Source organism: Oncorhynchus keta, chromosome 18, assembly GCF_023373465.1.
Source record: "Oncorhynchus keta strain PuntledgeMale-10-30-2019 chromosome 18, Oket_V2, whole genome shotgun sequence".
NCBI classification, from domain to species: domain Eukaryota; kingdom Metazoa; phylum Chordata; class Actinopteri; order Salmoniformes; family Salmonidae; genus Oncorhynchus; species Oncorhynchus keta.
The window spans coordinates 12,111,428-12,130,002 of record NC_068438.1 but is presented as its reverse complement, the minus strand read 5'-3'; the positions used below and the strand labels follow the sequence as shown (position 1 = coordinate 12,130,002).

The following is an 18,575-nucleotide window of genomic DNA, read 5'->3' as shown; positions in this document are numbered from 1 at the left end:
GAACTGAAAAGATGGATGTGTGCGCTTTGGGGACCTTTAACAGAATGTGACTGGTGTAAGGAAGTGCTATTTCTTATGCAGGTGACCAGCTTACTGCTATTGCATTGTTATAACTGAGACAACACATAGCAACGTATTTTCACAGTAAAGCATGTTGGGTCCCCTACAGGATAGCTCCCACACGCACACACACTAACTGCCAGGCCAGCGCACACACACTAACTGCCAGGCCAGCGCACACACCAAATCTCCTTTCTTGACGAACATTGTGTGACGGCGGGATTCTGGAGTGACGGACGGCCCAGCTGAGCCAATGCAAGAAGACTACCTCCAGCCTGAACCAATCCGAAGAACCGATCTTCTAGAATCAACCTACTTTCTGTTCTGTATAAATTGTGTGTGTAACGGTTAACTCTTTCTTTTTTCCTGCTGGTTCTGTGCGAGCTAACGGAAGGGCCGTAATTACGCTGTACCAGATATCTTTACTCTGAATAAACTGTCGCTTGTCGTACAATTTTACCACCTTGTCTGAATCGATCCTTGACCCGCTCACCCTTCTACATATCCTTTTATCAACACTGGCAGAATGGGTGTTGTATTTTTTAAATGTAATATTTGTTTAAATTTCACCTTTATTTAACCAGGTAGACCAGTTGAGAACAAGTTCTCAATTGCAACTGCGACCTGGCCAAGATAAAGCAAAGCAGTTCGACACATTCAACAACACAGAGTTACAGATGGAATAAACAAACATACAGTCAATAATACAGTAGAAAAAAGTAATATACAGTGTGTGCAAATGAGGTTAGATAAGGGAGGTAAGGCAATACAATAGGCCATAGTGGCGAGGTAATTACGATATAGCAATTAAACACTGGACTGATAGATGTGCAGAAGATGAATGTGCAAGTAGAGATACTGGGGTGCAAAGGAGCTAAATAAATAAATACAGTATGGGGATGAGGTAGTTGAATGGGCTATTTACAGATGGGCTATTTACAGGTGGGCTATGTACAGGTGCAATGATCTGAGAGCTGCTCTGACAGCTGGTTCTTGAAATTAGTGAGGGAGATAAGTCTCCAGAGATTTAAAAATATATATTTTTACATGTTTTTTTTGCAGTTTGTTCCAGCATAGGGGCGGCAGGGTAGCCTAGTGGTTAGAGCGTTGGACTAGTAACCGGAAGGTTGCAAGTTCAAATCCCCAAGCTGACTAGGTACAAATCTGTCGTTCTGCCCCTGAACAGGCAGTTAACCCACTGTTTCTAGGCCGTCATTGAAAATAAGAATTTGTTCTTAACTGACTTGCCTAGTTAAATAAGGGTAAAATAAAATAAAAATAGAACTGTAAGGAAAGGCGGCCAAAGGAGGAATTGGCTTTGGGGGTGACTGGAATTGGCTTTGGGGGTGACCAGTGAAATATACCTGCTGGAGCGTGTGCTGCTATGGTGACCAGTGAACTGAGATAAGGTGGGGCTTTACCTAGCAAATATATTTGTAGATGACTTGGAGCCACTGGGTTTGGCGACAAGTATGAAGCGAGGGCCAGCCAACGAGAGCGTACAGGTCGCAGTGGTGGGTAGTATATGGGGCTTTGGTGACAAAACGGATGGCACTGTGATAGACTGCATCCAATTTGTTGAGTAGAGTGTTGGGAGGCTATTTTGTAAATGACATCGCTGAAGTCGAGGATCGGTAGGATAGTCAGTTTTACGAGGGTATGTTTGGCAGCATGAGTGAAGGATGCTTTGTTGCGAAATAGGAAGCCAATTCTAGATTTAATTTTGGATTGGAGATTCTTAATGTGGGTCTGGAAGGAGAGTTTACAGTCTCACCAGACACCTAGGTATTTGTAGTTGTCCACATATTCTAGGTCAGAACCGTCCAGAGTAGTGATGCTGGATGGGCGGGCAGGTGCAGGCAGCGATCGGTTATAGAGCATGCACTTAGTCTTACTTGCATTTAAGAGCAGTTGGAGGCCACAGAAAGGGGAGTTGTATGGCATTGAAGCTCGTCTGGAGGGTTGTTAACACAGTGTCCAAAGAAGGGCCAGAAGTATACAGAATGGTGTCGTCTGCGTAGATGTGGATCAGAGAATCACCAGCAGCAAGAGCGACATCATTGATGTATACAGGGAAGAGAGTCAGCCTGAGAATTCAACCCTGTGACACCCCCATAGAGACTGCCAGAGGTCAGGACAACAGGCCCTCCGATTTGACACACTGAACTCTATCAGAGAAGTAGTTGGTGAACCAGGCGAGGCAGTAATTTGAGAAACCAAGGCTGTTGAGTCTGCCGATAAGAATGTGGTGATTGACAGAGTCGAAAGCCTTGGCCAGGTTGATGAATACGGCTGCACAGTATTGTCTCTTATCAGTTATGATATTGTTTAGGACCTTGAGCGTGGCTGAGGTGCACCCATGACCAGCTCGGAAGCTAGGAGAAGGTATGGTGGGATTCGAAATGTCGGTGATCTGTTTGTTAACTTGGCTCTCGAAGACATTAGAAAGGCAGGGTAGGATAGATTTACAGTATATCACAAAAGTGACTACACCCCTCACATTTTTGTAAATATTTAAGTATACCTTTTCATGTGACAACACTGAAGAAATTACACTTTGCTACAACGTAAAGTAGTGAGTGTACAGCTTGTATAACAGTGTAAATTTGCTGTCCCCTCAAAATAACTCAACACACAGCCATTAATGTCTAAATCGCTGGCAACAAAAGTGAGTACACCCCTAAGAGAAAATGTCCAAATTGGGCCCAAAGTGTCAATATTTTGTGCTGTACACTCACAACTTAGAAAGGCCTGCTCGCTGAAGTGTTTCAGGGAGCGTTTGACAGTGATGAGGGTTGGTCATTTGACCGCAGACCCATTACGGATTTGGGTGAAGGAGAAATGTCGGAGGCTTGGGTGAGTTGCTGTGGGGGGTGCAGGGCTGTTGACCGGGGTAGGGGTAGCCAGGTGGAAAGCATGGCCAGCCATAGAAGAATGCTTATTGAAATTCTCAATTATTGTGGATTTATCGGTGGTGACAGTGTATCCTAGTCTCAGTGCAGTGGGCAGCTGGGAGGAGGTGCTCTTATTCTCCATGGACTTTACAGTGTCCCATAACTTTTTTGAGTTTGTGCTACAGGATGCATATTTCTGTTTGAAAAAGCTAGTTAGCTTTCCTAACTGCCTGTGTATATTGGTTCCTAACTTCCCTGAAAAGTTGCATATCACAGGGGTTATTTGATGCTAATGCAGTACGCCACATGATGTTTTTGTGCTGGTCAAGGGCAGTCAGGTCTCGAGTGAACCAAGGGCTCTATCCGTTCCTGGTTCTAAATTTTTTTGAATGGGGCATGCTTATTTTAGATGGTGAGGAAGGCACTTTTAAAGAATAACCAAGCATCCTCTACTGACATGATGAGGTCAATATCCTTCCAGGATACCCGGGTCAGGTTAATTAGAAAGGCCTGCTCGCTGAAGTGTTTGCTAAGTCAAACGACACCGCTGGTTCTGCTCACACTGCCCTACCCTATGCTCTGACCTCTTTCTCCCCTCTCTCTCCAGATGAAATCTCGCGTCTTGTGACGGCCGCCCAACAACCTGCCCGCTTGACCCTATCCCCTCCTCTCTTCGTCAGACCATTTCCGGAGACCTTCTCCCTTACCTCACCTCGCTCATCAACTCATCCCTGACCGCTGGCTACGTCCCTCCCGTCTTCAAGAGAGCGAGAGTTGCACCCCTTCTGAAAAAACCTACACTCGATCCAACTACAGACCAGTATCCCTTCTCTCTTTTCTCTCCAAAACTCTTGAGCGTGCCGTCCTTGGCCAGCTCTACCGCTATCTCTCTCAGAATGACCTTCTTGATCCAAATCAGTCAGGTTTCAAGACTAGTCATTCAACTGAGACTGCTCTTCTCTGTATCACGGAGGCGCTCCGCACTGCTAAAGCTAACTCTCTCTCCTCTGCTCTCATCCTTCTCGACCTATCGGCTGCCTTCGATACTGTGAACCATCAGATCCTCCTCTCCACCCTCTCCGAGTTGGGCATCTCCGGCGCGGCCCACGCTTGGATTGCGTCCTACCTGACAGGTCGCTCCTACCAGGTGGCGTGGCGAGAATCTGTCTCCTCACCACGCGCTCTCACCACTGGTGTCCCCCAGGGCTCTGTTCTAGGCCCTCTCTTATTCTCGCTATACACCAAGTCACTTGGCTCTGTCATAACCTCACATGGTCTCTCCTATCATTGCTATGCAGACGACACACAATTAATCTTCTCCTTTCCCCCTTCTGATGACCAGGTGGCGAATCGCATCTCTGCATGTCTGGCAGACATATCAGTGTGGATGACGGATCACCACCTCAAGCTGAACCTCAGCAAGACGGAGCTCCTCTTCCTCCCGGGGAAGGATTGCCCGTTCCATGATCTCGCCATCACGGTTGACAACTCCATTGTGTCCTCCTCCCAGAGCGCTAAGAACCTTGGCGTGATCCTGGACAACACCCTGTCGTTCTCAACTAACATCAAGGCGGTGTCCCGTTCCTGTAGGTTCATGCTCTACAACATCCGCAGAGTACGACCCTGCCTCACACAGGAAGCGGCGCAGGTCCTAATCCAGGCACTTGTCATCTCCCGTCTGGATTACTGCAACTCGCTGTTGGCTGGGCTCCCTGCCTGTGCCATTAAACCCCTACAACTCATCCAGAACGCCGCAGCCCGTCTGGTGTTCAACCTTCCCAAGTTCTCTCACGTCACCCCGCTCCTCCGCTCTCTCCACTGGCTTCCAGTTGAAGCTCGCATCCGCTACAAGACCATGGTGCTTGCCTACGGAGCTGCGAGGGGAACGGCACCTCAGTACCTCCAGGCTCTGATCAGGCCCTACACCCAAACAAGGGCACTGCGTTCATCCACCTCTGGCCTGCTCGCCTCCCTACCACTGAGGAAGTACAGTTCCCGCTCAGCCCAGTCAAAACTGTTCGCTGCTCTGGCCCCCCAATGGTGGAACAAACTCCCTCACGACGCCAGGACAGCGGAGTCAATCACCACCTTCCGGAGACACCTGAAACCCCACCTCTTCAAGGAATACCTAGGATAGGGTAAGTAATCCTTCTCACCCCCCTTAAAAGATTTAGATGCACTATTGTAAGTGGCTGTTCCACTGGATGTCATAAGGTGTATGCACCAATTTGTAAGTCGCTCTGGATAAGAGCGTCTGCTAAATGACTTAAATGTAATGTAAATGTAAATGTGTTTCAGGGAGTGTTTGACAGTGATTAGGGTTGGTCATTTGACCGCAGACCCATTACGGATGCAGGCAATGAGGCAGTGATCGCTGAGATCTTGGTTGAAGACAGCAGTGGTGTATTTGGAGGGCAAGTTGGTTAGGATGATATCTATGAGGGTGGCCGTGTTTGCAGATTTGGGGTTGTACCTAGTAGGTTCATTGATCATTTGTGTGCGATTGAGGGCATCAAGCTTAGATTGTTGGATGGCCGGGGTGTTAAGCATGTCCCAGTTTAGGTCACCTAGCAGCACGAGCTCTGAAGATAGATGGGGAGCAATCAATTCACATATGGTGTCCAGCTGCTGGGGGAAGAGGGTGGTCTATAGCAAGCGGCAACGGTGAGAGACTTGTTTCTGGAAAGGTGGATTTTTAGAAGTAGAAGCTTGAATTGTTTGGGCACAGACCTGAATAGTATGATAGAACTCTGCAGGCTATCTCTGCAGTAGATTGCCACTCCGCCCCCTTTGGCAATTATATCTTGTCGGGAAATGTTATAGTTAGGGATGGAAATTTCAGGGTTTTTGGTGGTCTTCCTAAGCCAGGATTCAGACATGGCTAGGACATCCTGGTTGGCAGAGTGTGCTAAGGCAGTGAATAAAACAAACTTGGGGAGGAGGCTTTTAATGTTAACATGCATGAAACCAAGGCTTTTACAGTTACAGAAGTCAACAAATGTGAACGCCTGGGGAATGGGAGTGGAGCTAGGCACTGCTGGGCCTGGATTAACCTCTACATCACCAGAGGAACAGAGGAGGAGTAGGATAAGGGTATGGCTTAAGGCTATAAGAACTGGTCGTCTAGTACGTTCGGTACAGAGAGTAAAAGGAGCAAGTTTCTGAGCGCGATACAATAGATTAAAGGCATAATGTACAGACAAAAGTATGGTAGGATGTGAATAGAGTGGAGGTAAACCTAGGCATAGAGTGACGATGAGAGAGATATTGTCTCGAGAAACATCATTTAAACCAAGTGATGTCACCGCATGTGTGGAAGGTGGAACTGAAGGGTTAGCTAAGGCATATTGAGCAGGGCTAGAGGCTCTACAGTGAAATAAGACAATCACTAACCAGAATAGCAATGGACAAGGCATATTGACATTAGGGAGAGGCATTTGTTGCCAAGTCATCATAGGGGTCCAGTGAGTAGTTAAGCTGGCTAGAGACACGGTGATTTAGACAGCTAGCGGACTGGGGCTAACAAGCTAGCAGAAGGGCCTTAGAGGTACGTTGCGACAGAAGAAGTCTGTTGTAGACTCCTCGTGCAGATCCATCGGCAGACCAGCCGTGATGGATTAGTAGGGTTCCGTGTAGTAAAGGTACCCAGTCCAATTGGCAAAATAGGTGTAGTGGTCCAAGAAATTGTCCAATGGACCTATTCAGCTAACAGTCCAATATGCTCTAGACAGCTAGCGGGCCGCGGATAGCAGGCTAGCAGATGGTCATTCAGGAGACGTCGCGAAGGAGGGGCCTGTTGCAAAAAGAACCCTCGGGCAGATTGCGTCGGTAGTCCAGTCGTGATGAATTAGCTGGGCTTTGTGTAGTAAAAGGGGTCAGGCCAATTGGCAAAATATATATTGTAGCCCAAGGAGTGGATGATGGACCTATGTGGAGAATGAGGGCTGCAGTAGATATCTCAGATAGGGGGTCACTCTAAGAGGGTTTTATAAATAAGCATCAACCAGTGGGTCTTGCGACGGGTATACAGAGATGACCAGTTTACAGAGGAGTATAGAGTGCAGTGATGTGTCCTATAAGGAGCATTGGTGGCAAATCTGATGGCTGAATGGTAAAGAACATCTAGCCGCTCGAGAGAACCCTAACCTGCCGATCTATAAATGATGTCTCCGTAATCTAGCAGGGCTAGGATGGGTCGTCCTTCTGTAGCTCAGTTGGTAGAGCATGGCGCTTGTAACGCCAGGGTAGTGGGTTCGATTCCCGGGACCACCCATACGTAGAATGTATGCACACATGACTGTAAGTCGCTTTGGATAAAAGCGTCTGCTAAAATGGCATATATACATATATATATATCTGAATCAGGGTTAGTTTGGCAGCTGGGGTGAAAGAGGAGCGATTACGATAGAGGAAACCAAGTCTATATTTAACTCTTGCCTGCAGTTTTGATATGTGCTGAGAGAAGGACAGTGCACTGTCTAGCCATACTCCCAAGTACTTGTATGCAGTGACTACCTCAAGCACATAACCCTCAGAGGTAGTAATAATACCTGTGGGAAGAGGGGCATTCTTCTTACCAAACCGCATGACCTTTGTTTTGGAGGTGTTCAAAACAAGGTTAAGGGTAGAGAAAGCTTGTTTGACACTAAGAAAGCTTTGTTGTAGAGCATTTAACACAAAATCCGGGGAGGGGCCAGCTGAGTATAAGACTGTATCATCTGCATATAAATGGATGAGAGAGCTTCCTACTGCCTGAGTGTTGTTGTAAATTGAGAAGAGCGTGGGACCTAGAATTGATCCTTGGGGTACTCCCTTGGTGACAGGCAGTGGCCGAGACAGCAGGTTTTCTGACTTTATACACTGCACTCAGAGACGTAGTTAGCAAACCAGGCCAAAGATCCCTCAGAGACACCAATACGCCTTAGTCGGCCCACAAGAATGGAATGGTCTGCTGTATCAAAAGCTTTGGCCAGGTCAATAAAAATAGCAGCACAATATTGCTTAGAATCAAGGGCAATGGTGACATCATTTAAGACCTTTAAGGTTGCAGTCACACATCCATAACCTGAGCGGAAACCAGATTGCATACCTTAGAGAATACTATAGACATCAAGAAAGCCAGTCAGTTGATTATTGACAAGTTTTTCCAACACTTTTGATAAACAGGGCAAAATAGAAATAGGTCTATAACAGTTAGGATCAGCTTGAACTCTCCCTTTAAATAAAGGATTAACTGTGGCTGCCTTCCAAGCAATGGGAACCTCCCCAGAAAGGACAGACAGGTTACAAAGGTTGGAGATAGGCTTGGCGATGATAGGGGCAGCAAACTTAAAGAAGAAAGGGTCTAAACCATCTGACCCAGATGGTTTTTTGGGGCCAAGTTTCAGGAGCTCCTTTAGCACCTTGGACTCAGTGACTGCCCAAAGGGAGAAACCTTGTAGCGGGGCAGGAGAAAAAGAGGGAGAAGCATCAGGGATAGTTGCATTAGAAGGGGTGGGAGATGAGGAAATGTTGGACGGGCAAGGAGGCATGGCTGAGTCAAATAGGATTCCTGACTTAATGAAGTGGTGATTAAATAGCTCAGCCATGTGCTTCTTGTCAGTAAAAACCACATCATCAACATTAAGGGACATGGGCAGCTGTGAGGAGGAGGGTTTATTCTCCAGGTCTTTAATTGTTTTCCAAAACTTCTTGGGGTTAGACCCACAGAGAGAGAACTGCTCCTTAAAGTAACTAACTTTGGCCTTCAGTATAGCCTGAGTGCACTTATTTCTCATTTGCCTGAACGATAGCCAGTCAGCCTGAGTATGCTTGTGCCAAGCCTTTCGCCAAATGCAATTCTTGAGGTGGAGTAACTCTGCAAGATCACAGTCGAACCAGGGGCTGAACCTGTTTTTAATTCTCATTTTCTTTATGGGGGTGTGTTTGTTAACAATACCACTGAAAATATAAAAAAGAAGGTCCAAGTGTCTTCGACAGAGAGGATCAAGCTGATTTTATACCATTTTACAGAGGCCAGTTCATGAAGGAGGGCTTCCTCATTCAAATGTTTTTGCAAGCTTCTATGACAAATCAGGACAGGTCGTTTCACTGAGCAGCCATTACGAACACAGGCTGTAAAACAGTGATCACTAAGGTCATTACGGAAAACATCAGACTGATACCTATCAGGATTATTTGTGAGGATAACATCGAGGAGAATAGCCTTTGGAGTCATATACCTTGTGGGATTGGTGATAATCTGAGAAAGATTTAGGGAGTCCCATTGCTTTAGGACTTGGTCAGGTGGTTTAAGCATGTCCCAGTTTAGGTCACCTAGCAGGACAAATTCAGACTTAGTGTAAGGGGCCAGGAGAGAGCTTAGGGCAGGTAGGGTACAGGCCGGTGCTGATGGAGGACAGAATTGGTAGAGACAACCGAGCACTGAAGATGATCCTTGGTAAATTGCCACTCCCCCACCTTTTATCTGTCTTGCCGAAAAGGCTTATAACCAGAAAGGATAACATCAGTATTCAAATCACTCTTCCTTAACCACGTCTTAGTAATGACCAACACATCTGGATTGGAGTTATGAACCCACACTTTCAACTGATCCATTTTAGGTAATAAGCTTCTAGTGTAAACATGCAGAAAAACCAGGCTTTTACGAGAGCATAAATCAGTGAAGCAGATATCAGAGCACAAGTCAGAATTGGGGCTCGCAACAGTAGATGTGCCAGGGAGTACATCCACATTTCCAGATATCATCAACAGTAATACAATCAGGGCACAGCATAGGACAGGGAGAGCTCTGCAGTGACGATTTATGACATCTGAATGTGCATCAGATGGCAACAAGATTATATTGTAGCAATTTCATCAGGTAACATGAATACAAAGCCGGTGAGAGGTGGTTAGAATAGGATGGGAGGCCAAAAGTCTGTCTAACCAATAGAGAGTCAGAGTCCTGAGTGTGGGAACAAACAGTATGTCCCACAGTGGGTTAAAGAACATTTGTAGTCAACAAAGTATACAAGAGTCATGAGGCAAATAGCAAAATAGCAAGATGCACAATAAAATAATAAAATATATAACGACTTGGGGCTAGCCATTGTAAGTTCAGAGTCACTCGCCCCAACAGTGCGTGTGTGCTGGAGGTGAGCGAAAGCTCGGGAGAGAGGGGTGAGTGTGGTGGAGGTACCTGTACCAGACAGGGGGAGACAACCAGGGCAGACGGTGAACAGATCGCCAGGTGGAATCCAAGCAGCAGTGCAGCAGACAACGGGAATAGGTGTGTGTCACACCCACTTGGGAGAAGCTTTTATTTCTGGAGGAAGAGATATCTTGTAGAAAATGCCAGTGAATGGTCTTTGAACAGCAGGAGGGGTCTTCAGACGCTTCAAAGACTCCTGACACTTGTTGGGCCAACAGCCCTTTTACTTCACACCTCAGTGCTAATTGAATTTGTATCTGGTCTGTCCTTTCAAGCCTGGGAGCTCAGTTCCAGGTTGGAATGGTGTCCTTAGGTCTCTGCTATTTGTTTGCTAGAGCACCCTCTGTTTAGCTTGGAAAAAGAAAACCTTGGAAACAGTAATCTCTCAGTTAATTTTGGTTAAAATTAGGTTGTAGGTTTGGAGTTTTGATCTGGAGCATATAACCTAATGTACTCCAGTAAATTCTGACATAAGGAATAGATACAACATTCCTTTGAAATAAATCACGTATTAGATATATTATTGTTCTGAGGGAGTAAGGGGAAACACATTTTTCCTACTGGAGAGTCAACTGGACAAAGCGAAATTATCTTAAGAAAGTGAAGTTTGACTGGGTACACATGCGCGTTGCAGATGGAATACATCAAAGACTATAGCGAGCTCTAGTGGCGCTATCTGGCTATCTACTCCGATTTCAGAGCGCTCTCGTCTAAGTGAATAACTGATGAATTTACAAACTCTCAACACCCGTTGAATTTGGCCGCTGTCTGTAAATATCAGCAAAAAAGCTTAATGAAAGTGTTGCCAGCAGCACAGTTACAGTCACCACTCAGGATAACAATGAAAACAGCCAAACCAGCTCTGCTAGGGCAAGTAAAATGGTGTTCTCTGATTTGTTTGACAGTAGCTAACAAGCTAGCTAACATTAGCCAGTTACTTGAGCGTTCTCTGTCACTCCAGAGTGAATTTACGAACGCAGCCATAGGTGTCACAAGAGATGAACAATTGTCATAATGAAAAACAACACGTCTGCATTCGAACGTTGACTTTGTCAATTCTGTCTGTTGTGAAAAGGTATGGTTATTACCACACAAATACCTGCTTGCTAACAAGGTCAAAGAGGTCTCTTTCAGAACTATACACAAGTATTTTCCTGTGTTGAGCATCCAGAAACATTTTTGCATTTATGTTGGCATTGTCTACATGTAAAGGGATTATGGCAAGATATTTGTAGATTTATAATTGATAATATTCTTGATTAATTTAGTTTATTATGGGAGCATGTGCTGCTCAGTTTCCTTAACTATAATAACGATAAAGTAAAAAAAAATACCTCTGACATTTAATTTTGCTAAAGGGAAAATTTTATATTCATAAATATAAATTCACAAATAAAAAAACCTCTTCCTTGTTTTCTGTAAGGAGTTTGAGACCATTCTACATTATTCGAATGAGAAAGCTGTAAAAGCAGTCAATATAAGGCCTTTGCATAATCTGTAGTTTGTTGTACCCCCTCGCATATATGTTGTTCTTGTTTGTTTGTATATTTCCTGTAGGTATACTGGTGTTTTGTGCAAAAAAATATATTATAAAAACATAGAATTCAAAGAACCAGAAAGTTTATCATAACACTGTCAAAAATGTCTTGGCATCAAAAATGCACCCATTTCCAGAATATTATGATTGCCAAATACTGCACAATTTAAACACTCCCCCTCGCAAACATCTGTAAATATTGAACCATAAAGTGTTCCTTCCTGTGTACTTAAGCTAAAATGTTTATTCTATTCTACTGAGGCATTTACTTTATGTTCGAATTCGTATTCTTAACTTAATTTTTTTCTTGTTGTTGCATTGTCGAGAAGGAATCTGCAAGTAAGCATTTCGTTGGACGGTAATACCACGTGTATCCTGTAGGCCGACATACGACTTATAAAACGTAAAACTATAGGGATAATTTATATAATACATGGTCGATAGCAAATGGGAGAGAAAATACATATATTTTATGGATGACCATGCTGCCTTGTTCTGTGGTTGCCATGGCACCGAGAGGCAGAGCGCTCTGCAAATATTGTAAATATAGGGTGCGTTTGTAAATTCAGAGCGTTGTCAGATTGTCTGTTGGTAAATTCAGAGTGTTTTGCCCTCAGCGCGTTTGGAGCGCACACTGGACGCTCTGGCTGAGGAGTAGGGTCGATCCAAGCGTTCTGACCTCACAAAAGCAGTCAAGCACCCAAGCTAACTGGCTAACATTGGCTAGCTTGCTAGCTACTTCAAGACACAATTGAGAGAACAGCTCACTCTGACCCTTTTACTCACCCTAGCAGAGCTGGTTAGTCTGTTTTCATGTTATCCAGAGCATTGGTGACTGTAACTGTGCTGTTGGCAACTATTTAAATACGCTTTTTGCCGACACCGGCCATATATCAACTTGTGTTGAACGTTTGTAAATTCATCAGTTATTCTGCGCTCTGGCACACAGATGAGAGTGCTCTGAAATCGGAGTAGATAGCCAGAGATAATTTACGAACACACCCATAGACAATATAGTAAATCTTTTGTTTTTAAAGCTTTTTATTTATTTAAAAGAAGCATTTCTATCGATTTTTATTGTGTATTTTATTACATTTGTATATTTTTATTTAAAAATGTAATCAACATTTTGGGGTTTGATAATATATTATAGATTAACTTAAATAACTGGTGGTGACCAATTGCAGGACTGATTATGGCAAGCAAGTCAGTTTATTTGGCTTGCTATGATTTGAATGATACCGCAACACCAGATCAACAGCATCGGCTTTTTGGCCCCCTGCCCCAGTTCCTAGAGGGAAGTGGACTGTTGTGTGATGGGATGCAGAAGCTTGCTTCGTAGGGGGCTTTTCTGAAACACTGCTTAGGTGTGGTACTCTTATACTGGTGCTTCTACAGTCTCTGAAGCATCACCAAGGTGGGTGCTACATTTCAGTAGAGGATGAACCAGCCTACCTACGAAGGAGGAGCTGTGACTATCGAAGACGACAAGCTACCCGATGAAGAGCTCTGGCACCTGTCTGTCAGATGTCTCTACCTCCCTGCCTTGCTGTACCATCTATGCTCCCTCCTCTCAAGATACTATCCTTCTGTACTTCCTATAATCTAAAGCTGTGGAAGACTGTCGCCCAAGAACTTCCATATTCCTAAATCTGTTTTATGAAATTGTTTTTTGTTTGTTTATATAACATACATACATACATCTATTATTATTATTTTTGATGAAAACATGACCTAGTGGGGCAGATTACTGTTGGATTTGAGAAGCGCGTTCCCTCACCCTTTTTTGCCTATTCACATCAAAGGCCATAGACCGGTGCACCACTGCTCAGGTTAATAGAACTTCCTCAATGGGAGTGGTAGAGAATACATTCAGGGAAATGCGATGATGCGAAAGCGTATGAATGATGCTATTATGATCAGAGATTTGTATACAAATAGAGTATACACCTTCGTTCGACTATATAAACTATTATTTAAACCATAATGCAACTCACATTAATTTAATTTAGATTAATAGACATATTCTGTGTCCAGGATAAATCATTTAACCTAACTCATTTACACTATCACAGGAACAAGAAAAGTCACAGGTCCTTCATATTATTCCCATAATCCTGGAACTAATCCTGTAATTATTGGAACTCTGTTCATGCGACACATGACTGACTGAAGCCTGTGTACACAGGCCTTTCCTGAAAGAAATTAAGCCTTGCCTGGATGCAGGATGGGTCTTCCACCAGCAGAGGCACTGTTTCCAACTGAACTGCCATGTCATGATCAAATCACAGGCTTTGTAAAGAATTGATGTAGACTAACAGTGAAATGTTTACATATGGCTCCTTTTCCAAAAATGCAGAATTAAAGATGAAGATTTAAAAAATACAAATAAAAAATAGAAATAGTGATACGAGGAATAAATACACAGTGAATAACGAATAGCAATAACAACTAAAAAATAACATGGCTATATACAGGGAGTATTTTGTATTTTATTAGGATCCCCATTAGCTGTTGCAAAAGCAGCAGTTACTCTTCTATAGCCTACATATCAATACATACCAAACTATCGAGATCAAATAGTGGAGAGGCGTTGTGCCGTTTATCTGTTTTTAAAAAAACCAGGCTTGTTGTTTATTTGAGCAATATGAGATGGAATGGAGTTCCATGCAATAATGGCTCTATATAATACTGTATTCTTTCTTGAATTTGCTCTGGATTTGGGGACTGTGATAAGACCCCTGGTGGCTTGTCTAGTGGGGTAAGTGTGTGTGTCAGAGCTGTGTGTAAGTTGACTATGCAAACAATTTGGGATTTTCAACACATTAATGTTTCTTATAAAAAGAAGAAGTGATGCAGTCAGTCTCTCCTCAACTCTTAACCAATAGAGACTGGCATGCATAGTATTTATATCAGCCCTCTTATTACAGTGAAGAGCAAGACGTGCCGCTCTGTTCTGGGCCAGCTGCAGCTTAACTAGGTCTTTCCTTGCAGCATTCGACCACACGACTGGACAATAATCAAGATAAGACCAAAACTAGAGACTGCAGAACTTGCTTTTTGGAGTGTGGTGTCAAAAAAGCAGAGCATCTATTTACTATGGACAGACCTCTCCCCATCTTTACAACCATATGAATCTATATGTGTTGACCATGGCAGAGCACAATCTAAGGTAATGTCAAGTCATTTATTCTCCTAAACTTGTTCAACAGCCACACCATTCATTACCAGATTCAGCTGAGGTCTAGAACTGGAGTTCCACTACCGAATTGATGTGCAGGGGTACAAGGTAATTGAGGTAACTATGTACATAGGTAGGGGTAAAGTGATTAGACAACAGGATTATAGACATTAGCAGGGTATGTGGTGAGTGTGAAAGTGTGTGTTTGTTTGTGTGCGTGTGCATGTTATGTGTATGTATGTGTGTGCATGTTATGTGTGTGTGGGCGTGTGTATGTAATGTGTGTGTGTGTGTGCATAGAGTCAGTGCAGGAGAGTTACTGCAGAAAAGTGTACGTGTGTGTTTATGTTTATTGACCTGGAGGCAAAACTGAACTATTTCCACTAGATGGGCCAGCTGCAAAGTCAAATTTGGCTATATCGTATAAGTTGATGGTCTTAATTTAAGGTTAGAGTTCGGCATTAGGGTTACCAATGTGGTTAGGGTTAAGGTAAGAAATGTTATGACTTTGTCAGCTAGTGATCACTCTGCAGAGATGCCTCCAGAGCAAGATTCATGACAATAAATGGCATCCTGTGATAAATGGGTCTACTAGAGACTTGACTGATCAGCATCCTATTGACAGCCCGAATAGGACAACATCTGAAACTAACCCCAACCTTCTTAACCCTTAAACATACTCCTTACCATAAATTAACCAATTCTGAATTTCAACATTGGTTTTCTGGTCAGTCACATCCCCTTAGTTTTTCCAGAAATAAATAGTTTAATTAATAGGTAATAACAGTGCTGTGTATCTTTGGCAATTTCTCATCTGTTATAATTCATCAGAATAAATATGTTTGTATTATTTTCCTTTCGTCCTTTTCCTTCTTCTTTCTCAACTTATATTTGCTGCCTCTTTAGTTTAACCATCAAAGTAGGAGAGCCTAGATGTCCAATTGCCATCAAATTATTATTATTCTAATTTTTATTATACAACTATGATTTTGTCTTGTGCAAGGAAACATTGTATAATATTGATAAAGGAAATAGATACATTTAGATTCTGGAAAAGGGAATGGCCCTTGTGTGATCTAACATATAAGGTCCCACAGTTGACAGTGCATGTCAGAGCAAAAATCAGCCACGAGGTCGAAGGGATTGTCCATAGAGCTCTGAGACAGGATTCGGTCTTCAACGAGGTTGAAAGTATATTCAGTATATTGAGTTCGTTCCCGTGTTTATTTTGCTCAAGCGGGATTGGACGCCTCGCCATATATTTGATACCCCTGCTGTAGACGATGGATGAGTCATGACATCAAATCAAGTTAAATTATATTTGTCACATGCGCCGAATACAAAGGTATAACGTTAGAATTTACAGTGAATTTTTTTTTACGAGCCCTTCCCAAAAATGCAGTTATAGACCTCCAGGTGTAAACGAACAGAACATCATAAGTGTATTGAGTGTTATTTTGCAGACAATAAAGTATTTTCAGTGTCGATTAGAATGAGTTGAAGTCGAGAGGTTGAATCCATCCAACCATGTGATGTTACACTCGACAGACGTGTGAAACTGCACGGCTGTCTTCCCGGTTATAAACACACACAGACTTGTACTAGTGCATAATGCGCAGTTCTGTCGCCAAGACAACCGTTTCTGTGGATGAAGTCATTGTTACGCTGATAGTTGCTATAGTTACAACCTAGAGAGGGCGCTGCGGAGGGGCTATGTACGTAATATGACGCAGGGTGGGGGCGTGCTCGCGATGCGCGCTGCGCAAGGCTGGTTGTTGTTCCCGCAGAGAGGCGAGAAGATGGCGGCCGTGTCAAGCGGAGGTGCAGCTGGGTCCGCTGCGGCCGGGATTACGCACTCTACCCGACCGGCCCACGCAGGCATGGGCGCCCAGAACCGAGCACAGCCATCCTCTGGGATCAGCCACTCCAATCGACCGGCCGCGGGGTGCATCACCAACCCCGGCCACCCCTCGTCCGGCAGGCCCCCCCTAGCCCGAGTGGGCTACTACGAAATCGAGCGGACCATCGGCAAGGGAAATTTCGCCGTTGTTAAATTAGCAACACACATCATCACCAAAGCAAAGGTAGGATGATTAATACAAGGCTTTTGAAGGAGATCAATTCCAGGTTGTCAACGATTTGTACTAATTTGACTGTTATCGCTGTCACTCTCACCCAGGCTGAAGATTGGGCCTTCGGGCTGAGAGCGAGTAACGTTATAACGGCTAGACCGCTTTTGGTCGCAGTGCGGGGGTGTAAACATGGGGCATCATAAGCAATCATTCGCCTTGTAGTTTTTCACATGATAGAACCAGTTCTAATGTAACAAGGGCAGCGGTGGTGACTTGTCTACGGAGATCTGGGTACCGCTGGGATGAAAGAGAGTAGAGGGGCGCTTCGAGCGTGGACTGCGTTCGTTAACTAACCAGCTATTTTTGGCATTATGTATTAGCTAGGTAGAATCACAAGTATCATGCCATCAGTAGTTTACACGTATCATTTGCAAGCAACTAGATATATATATTTGGGATATTTTGAAGTGAATGCGCCTTTGACAAGTTAGTTAAGTTGGCTTGGTAGTTAACTAAAATAACAATCCTGCTTGACAGGCAGTAAACATATTACTGGCTGGCCATATCTCATCCCTAAAAATGTGTTTACTTACAACGTATTTTCTCACTGAAAAAGCTCATGTTTTTAATTTTCTCATGTTGTATTTATTTGATTTAGTGGTATATTCAGGGCTGGTATTTTAGCTTTAGCCTGTTTATGTGGCATCTCCATTTGAGTATAGGCAGAGGCTATGGGAAAATTTGCAGCCACCGATATGTCATAGCTTATTGATATCCCTTTGAGTGTGCTTATACTGTTGCATAGTGTGGGCGTCTGTAGGCAGATGCTTTGCTGGTGGATAGTCACTGTCCGCTTGACACTTGTTTTTCAATATTGAAACAAAAAATCAATCATAGTAGTCACAACTTTTACCTACATATCATTTCTCATCCTTATAGTTGAGAGACCTTAGCATGGACAGTAAACTACTTTTTTTTAATCCACATTTTGCCTTTACACAAATTACCATTCCATTTTATTTTCCCAGGTATCTTATTGAGAAGTGGTTGCATCCCCCCACACCTCTCTGATTCAGAGGGGTTTGAGTTAAATGCGGAAGACACCTTTCAGTTGAATGCATTCAGTTGTACAACTGACTAGGAATCCCCCTTTCCCTTTCAATGTTTTTCTCTCAATAACGACTTGGGTGGCCAAGGAGTAGAGCGGGCCAATTGATAGCCTACCCACTGGCCATACTTTTAAGCCTGTGCCAGTGCCACTAAGCTGACATATCTCCTAGTAATAAGACTGCATCTGCAACACGCTCATGGAATCGTTCTGAGGCCAGTCATCAGAGAGGGATAAACAGAAGGCTACCTGTAAGGACGTCACGATTGTAATGTGTGTGTAGAAGACCGAGAACACGTGACTACTTCCATGTGTGTTGTGTGAAGGAGGCTGACTATTCTGATAGATTAGCTCACATGTTGACATGGGACATATTCAAAAACACATTAGGCTGTAGCCTAAGCAGCTTAGGCTAAGCCACAGAACTTGTGAAAATGTATTTATAGGGAACCACATATTAGTGCTTCAAAGTTACTTTTCTTTTTTTTTTTACCTTTATTTAACTAGGCAAGTCAGTTAAGAACAAATTCT

At 43.7% G+C, this 18,575-nt stretch overlaps 1 protein-coding gene across 1 annotated transcript in view; it reads left to right on the top strand.

The window, feature by feature from the left end:
* Positions 1-16,621: 16,621 nt before the first annotated feature.
* The window catches only part of LOC118397260 (serine/threonine-protein kinase SIK3 homolog), a 56,739-nt gene continuing 54,785 nt past the window's right edge, over positions 16,622-18,575 (top strand). The window contains 1 exon segment of the mRNA XM_052467394.1: positions 16,622-16,948. Coding sequence (XP_052323354.1) covers positions 16,664-16,948 — 285 coding nt within the window. The 5' untranslated portion in view covers positions 16,622-16,663.